Source organism: Panicum hallii, unplaced genomic scaffold (assembly GCF_002211085.1).
Source record: "Panicum hallii strain FIL2 unplaced genomic scaffold, PHallii_v3.1 scaffold_30, whole genome shotgun sequence".
Classification (NCBI taxonomy): Eukaryota; Viridiplantae; Streptophyta; class Magnoliopsida; order Poales; family Poaceae; genus Panicum; species Panicum hallii.
This window is the reverse complement of record NW_020356173.1, coordinates 175,857-182,837: the sequence shown is the minus strand read 5'-3', so window position 1 is coordinate 182,837 and position 6,981 is coordinate 175,857. Positions and strand designations below refer to the sequence as shown.

Genomic DNA, 6,981 nt, shown 5'->3' with positions numbered 1-6,981 from the left:
CCTGGCAGATCGTCTAGAAAAACATCCGGATATTCACACACAATAGGAATGGCCTCGAGTTTGTCTGACAGTTCATGTATATGTAATCTAGACATATATTTTGTTAGTGTGAAATATGTGTTTGTTTGTATAAAGCTTATGTGTGTTTATGTGAAGTTTTTGAAAATTTAAAAGTGCGAGTAAAAAGGGTATTTTTGTAATTACAGAAAAACCTAGGGTTGTTTTTGCAAAATGTATTTGGGTAAGGGTAATTTCAAAATAAATGAAAGGTAGTTTTGTAAATATGTTTTCCTTATTTTATCCCTTGTAAAAATATATAGTATTTATCCAAAAATTTCATTGGAAATGTGTGTGTTGAAGTGTGTAAAAATTTTGGGTAAAGTGGTGAAAATAAGGGTGTTTATGTAATTTTATAAAAGTACAAGTCCTTTTATGCAAATGTTTGATTTACAAAAGTAACTTTCAAATTTACTTAGGACTGAAGTGTAAAAGTGCAAGTCATCATGACATGTCTATCCACTCATTGTGACGAGTCTATCCCGTCATTATGACGTGTCATAAATACTTGCATTTAGGTCCTGAATTTTATAAAATTACGCTCTTTAGGACAAAAGTAATTCAAATCCAACTTTTGCTCAAAATTTCATGTGCAAAGATGCGAGTTTTGAGTTTCTGAACTTGAGCCCTAAAGCAATGTTGTAGAGCTTGAAAAACTCTCCAACTTTCATTTTGGGCATTTCTTCATTTGGGCTTTGGGTTGACGGGAAATTTTGTTTTACAACCAGGCCCTTGCAGTTTTCGGAAATTACGCATAGGTCCTTGGAGAATCCCAGTTGTCTTTCTTCTCTGCTATCTCTCTTTCCCTTATCCTCTTCTGGCATTTCTTTCCTCTTCCACCGGCGGCTGCATCCAAATGCTCTTTTTCCTCTCTCTCCCCTTGCTTTTTCCCCTCCCTCTCTCTCACCTCTGCCTGGCCCGAGCAAGCAGGCGTGCGCAGGCTGGAGGCACAGCGCGGGGCGCGCGGTGCGGCTCCTGGTGCGGGCAAGCTGGAGGCACGGCTCGGGGCCGGCGCGGGCTGGCGGCGGGCGGCGCGCTGGGCGAGCAGGCGCGGCTGGGGCGGCCGGCTCGGCGCGGTGGTGGGCCACGGCAGCGGCCAGGTGTGCGGGCGTCGCGGGCTGTGGCGGCGAGCGTCTGCAGGCGATGCGGAGCAGCGCCAGCGCGAGCGGGAGCCGGAGCAGCGGCGCGCGGAGCGCAGAGCTGGGCCCAGACGCAGGCGACGGCGGGCGGAGGCAGGCCGGCGCTGAGGCAGCGGGCCAGCAGGCTGGGGCAGCGGCTGGTGCGGGCTGTGGCTGACGCAGTGGAGCGGCTCGGGTGCAGGGCGCTGGCGGGCACTGGCCGTGAGAGCGCGCGCGGTGCGACATGGCTCGGGTGACGCGCAGAGCGGCAGTGGTGCGGGCAAATGATGCGCAAGCAGGCCGGTGAGCGGAGCGTGAGGATGCAGACTGCGCTGGCGTGCGGCCTAGAGTATGCACAGGCGGCCGGGCGAGCTAACGCAGGCAGGATGGCTCGCGAACGCGGAGGGCGCTGGAGACGCGGTTGGCGGCGCGCGCGTGAATGGCTCGGCCAGAGCAGGAGCAGCATGCGCACGGCCGGAGGTGCGCGCGAACAGGAGCGCGCAGGCGCGGGTGTGGACGCTGCTCGCGCGGGAGGCGTGACGCTGACGCGTGAGTGGCACGTGAGCCAAGTGGCGCTAGAGCGGTTTGCGGGCGGTGCCGGAGCGAACCTGAACGATGCCGAACGGGTGACGCGAGCGTGCGCGCGATGACGCGCGAAAGCTGGCGGTGTGTGCAAGTGTTGGGCGGCCGGAACAGATCGGGCCCATGAGCGCGAGTAGGCGATGCTGGAGTGCGACGTGCCGAGCAACGGCACGCGCAGGAGGAGTTGTGGTGGAGAGCTGTTTCGCGAGATGCAGGAACACGATGGCCGTATCGAGGACGCAGCTCAGGTGTTCGACGAAATGCCGATACGCGTGGTGCTGGAGAACGCGAGAGCCCTGCTGTTGGGCGAGGCATCAAGGGTGCAAGACGCCGTCGGGCGGATGTTGCAACGGTATGCAGAGCAACGGTGTGCAGATGCAGCGCGACACGGCTGAGGCGACGCGGGTTCAGCAGATGAGGAGGAAGAAGAGCAGCAGCACGAGGTGGTCGAGGCGGAAACAGCGGCGCGGTTTTGACAGCAGCTTATCCGCAAACAGCATGGCGTCCAAGGTTTCCTCCCAGGGTTTGACCACGTCAAGTGCTCAGCGTGGGGTGGCGGAGGCCATAGTTAGTGATGCGGCTACGAGTTTGGCGAGGCGAGTCGGAAGGAGGAGTTGTGGAGCGAAGGCAGCAGTTAGGCGTGACGAGCTCGAAGGAGCCTCGATGCAAGCACACACGGCAACCCTTCCCGGCAAACTTCTTCGTCATCCTTGGAGTCTCGTCATCGTCGAGCTTTTCTCTTCGCCGATCCTATCACCATGGGAATTACTTTCCGCCCATTCTTCTCCACAACCAAGGTTTGCCCTGACCAACTGAATCTTCTTAATGCCGGCGACTCGTTTGCCGGAATATTGTCGTTAACTTCCGGTTACCTGTTTTCCCGGACCAAGAACTTGATTGCTATGTTTTAGAAAATTCTAGGGTGTTCTTTGTAAAAAATTTCCAAAGCTTTCTTTATTTCAAATTAGTGAACGTTTACAAATTTTATATTGTGCTTTTGAATTGAAAGTCGTGATTCGTGGTCTAGGTTAAATATTAGAGAATGAGTGATTTACTTGTACCTTGTGTTGTGTGCATGTGTTATAGTTGAAGAGTAATTATAAGATATATGTTTTACATGGAGATGTGTGACAGTTAGATAATCCTGTCACCCGAGTGCTCGTATCTCTGCCCTCAAGAAGTTATCCTTGTCTTGATTGCTGTTTCCTTAAGTTCCTTGTCGTAAATAGATCCTTGTTAGTCCGAGTGTATCTATTGCTTAGCTTAAACGTCTCGACAGTTATGCTTCAGTGTTAAGTTATCAACCCAACCACTTAGCATCCATTTTCTTTGAGTCTAGAATGTTTCTGTGTAACAGCTATCAGCCGAAACATTCCTCTTGATATGTTTTCTACCATCTGCTGGTTAGCTGATACGGTCGTTACCTTTCTAGTATCGGCTACTGCCGATACAATTCTTTTGTTCTGTTCTATATCGACTGCACAGAGTCGATGTATCGGAGAAACACACACGATCTTAAGGTTCTTACTATCGGCCGATCCAAGCCGATTCTAGTCGTTTTCCGTATCGGTCAAATATGGCCGATCGATCCCTAGTTTCCCCCATCCATATCCACACACTTCTATCAGTCGATTTATCGACTGAGAGATCGGCTATCTATACTTATCAGTCACATACCCTCAACCACACTCCCATCGGCTAAACCCTCGTTATTTCCAATCGGCTCTGTTGCAATCTTCAACAAATAGCCGATCATAATTAGATGTCCTCTTAAAACTCTATCTAAGTTTAGTTTCAGATCTTTCGGTTGATATGTGAATAGTGTGTTATATGAATGCTAGGTTGCAATTGTATTGTGAAGTAAGGTAGTGTTATGTGCACGCTTTGAATGTAATGTCGCATTGCATGTAGATACGATTACTTCGGCAACGGTACCTACGAGATCTTCCCGGAGTCTACGGAGGATGTTCCTGAAGACCAAATGAACGTCACCAAAGGATTAACTGAAGCCCCGAACCAAAGTTCGGAAGATGTTGACTTACTGACTTCAGACCCACCAGTAAAGGCAAGCCCTGGACATATCCCACTATTTTATTTACACTGCAATCTATATATATCTATATTATATCTTGCATTAAGTCTAGGAGTTGAAGTGAAACCCTAGATGCATGAATCCTAGGAATCCAATGTAATGCTCCCGGGTCCTTATCGGATAGATGCTCCGCTAATAGGACCGGTAGAAGTCGAGTGATTTTCTGTCACTCGCGCGACATAGGAGTTGCATGTTTACATTTCTGCAACCACTATAAGGACGACGGACAGGGTCATGTGCTGTATCATGACCTGGAAGTTTACCCTGTCTGTTTTGTTAAAAGTTAATAAGGTCGATATGTGTGGTAGTGGTGGCTAAGCGTTTGAACAGTACTAGCCACATGCCGCGAAATATGGTAAAGCGGTAAGCCTAGTAACCAATCGGCCCGGCAAGTGGACATACCTTCCACCACTCGATTAATTTGGTTCTTTTCACGCACCGACCTGTGGGAGTACGTTCTGCATGGCAGACAGGAATACGGGTTTTGTAGTCGCGCTACAGACGTATGTCCTGCACATATAGGGTGTGCGTACGGTCCTGCAAGTCGCTTGTGGTGGCCTGTTCCACGACCCGGAATGAAAGGTAAACGGTTGCTTCGGAACGATCTTTGGATGTTCCAAGCGTGTGTGTTAGGTTTACCTTGCAAGGTTGAATCTCGATTCAGGAATCGTCCGCCTCTCACGATGCATGAGACTGCTTATCCCTTTTACCACATTGAGTAAGAAGTGGAACTAATGATGGATAATCTTGATGGATGATAATCACTACCTTGCTTGCTTAGTGTAGGTGCTAATCTAGAATAAATACTCAACTAGAAGATGAAAGCTAAAACTTGAAAATAGTTCATACTCTTTGTTACTTTTCAGCTGAAAATAAACCCAGAGCCCTCACAATGCCTTCATAAGTCTAGTTATGGGCTAAAGTATACCCAATCCCGGGTAAGCCTTGCTGAGTATTAGTATACTCAGCCTTGCTAGCTTTATGTTTTTCAGGTAAAGCCTTTGAAGACCCCACTCTCTCCTTGCCTTGGCCCTGTGCTCTCCCAGAAGGTTGGTTCGTGGAATGGGGTCCGTCCCCGACCAACATTGGTGATACCGAGTGATGTCGTGCCCGGGCTTAGCATGACATCCATCTTGACGACGTATTGTAAATCTTCGCATATGTTTTCCGCTGCTAATAACCCTAGCTTTAACAGTTTGTAATCTTTTCTCTAAATTTGAATCTTCATACTTCTTTGGGACAACCCTTGTTATGTAATTCTCTATGATGTAAAATGTGATGGTGATTGTATCTCTGGACTCACCTTCGCGTGAGGTAATCTTATTTGATCCTGTGTATCGGTGGTTTATCGGGACGTTACCCGACAGGCCAAGGGATTATACCGTTTGAAGCACGTTGGAGCCCTCTGGGGTGGACTCGCGTACTTGAGCCGGTATAATTCAGGTTGGTTCTGCCACAGCTGGTATCAGAGCTATAAGGTTACTCTGGAGATATATTTTACCTTAAAAATGCTTTCAGTATAAAAGTTTGACCAACAAAATGTTTGGTAAAGCCGCGTTGGATTCGTTAAGGATTATGCTTAGTACGTAAAGCCCTAGGGTAATGTTTATAAGGGAAATAGAGGTGGCTATAGTATATATATATAATACTAACTACCAGCATTACTTTTTTTGTCAAAACTTAAATTCATGCACAACCCCAACTTTACATTCAGTAACGCCATCTTCGACGATGAGGTAAGAAGGTAAGGATCCTCAGCCAACTGAGGGAGCTTGGCCTTCCCGTCGGTGATGCGAACTGAACGCTGTTTCTCAAGCAGTGGCCTACTTGAGATGCTGCCAATGTACCAACTTCGGTTGACTACATTGGGAGTATAAGGTTCGGCGCAGAGTATGGCGATCGCAGTTCATACCCCCACATTTTGCGGTACCCCCGTGAATACGTTATCTCGATAATGTATGTTAACGTTGTCTGTACGGCGGTAATTGTACAGATGCTGTTTCTATAGTGAACAGTAATGTTTGGGAACGCTTTCATGACATGCTAGCATGAAAGGTTCGGTATATACATATTGTGTTTTCTGCAGGAATACTAACCACGATTCGATAAGTTTTGAATGGTTAGGATTATCGACTAGCTATTATAGGGAGAGACGTATTTATATTGTGCCACCGTACCTAACCACGTAAGACCAAGATTACTTGGCAGTTATTTTTGTTTGTGAGGACGTGTAGAACGTGCATACATCATGACATCTTGGATTGACCTGATTGCCTTGGTTGTTACGTTGATGTATAGAAATATGTGCTTGTATTTGAATGCCTGCCTAGACTTTGTGTTGTAGGAGTTAATGTAATCTGCTGGGCTATCTTAGAGTTAAGAAAGTCTTTTGTGAATCAGGTGAATTGGGCTTTGTTTGAACCCTATCACCAATCTTAGCTTGACAGCCAAATCAAATCCTTGATTTTGCTTTGAATCTGTTTCGGCAGAAGCATTGAGCTTTTCCTTTGATGGTTAAACCTTGATAATTATCATCAAACCCTTCAATCCATCATTCAGTGATTCATCTATCCTCTCTTGATGTTGTACCTTGTGTTGTTGGCCATTCTAGTTACAACATCTGAAAATTTGTACCTTCGATTTTTGCTCGGATGATTTTGGATAAATTAAAAAGATTTATGACAATAGTTACTTTTTGCGTACAATTCTCCCAGCAAAAGTCATGCATCATAACACATACCATCTTTGGTCAGTGCATGGTGTTGCATCGTCATCGAAAATCCGTAGACCGACTAACGGGTATGCCTTCAATACAACTTTAGGTTGTCTTGGGTTTCCTAAGATCTATCTTGTGGCTGCTGACACTACGGGGTTGCTATTCCTCTTTTGTGGTGGTGTTTAATCACATGACCATGATGCCGTGTCGGAACCTAAGGCCTCATGTGCGCTGCAGCCATATGATTGAGCCATTAGGAGCGCACTGGTGACTAGGTCTATGTGACGTAACCCCGCTGCAATCTCTTTCTATGCAACCTTACTAGTGTCCTAACTTTTGATCCTCGCTTAAGGATATAGGACTACTCAGGTGTTAGTTACGAAAGAACGGTTGTAGGATGCGAGTCATATGCATCA

At 47.1% G+C, this 6,981-nt stretch overlaps 1 protein-coding gene across 1 annotated transcript; it reads right to left on the bottom strand.

Annotated features, from left to right (window-relative positions):
• Nucleotides 1-964: 964 nt before the first annotated feature.
• LOC112878586 (atherin-like) lies at nt 965-1,421 on the bottom strand (the record flags this gene model as incomplete). Its single annotated transcript, XM_025942842.1, has 1 exon — nt 965-1,421. A coding segment is annotated over exon 1 (457 nt), but the record flags the coding sequence as incomplete, so codon positions are not given.
• Nucleotides 1,422-6,981: the final 5,560 nt, after the last annotated feature.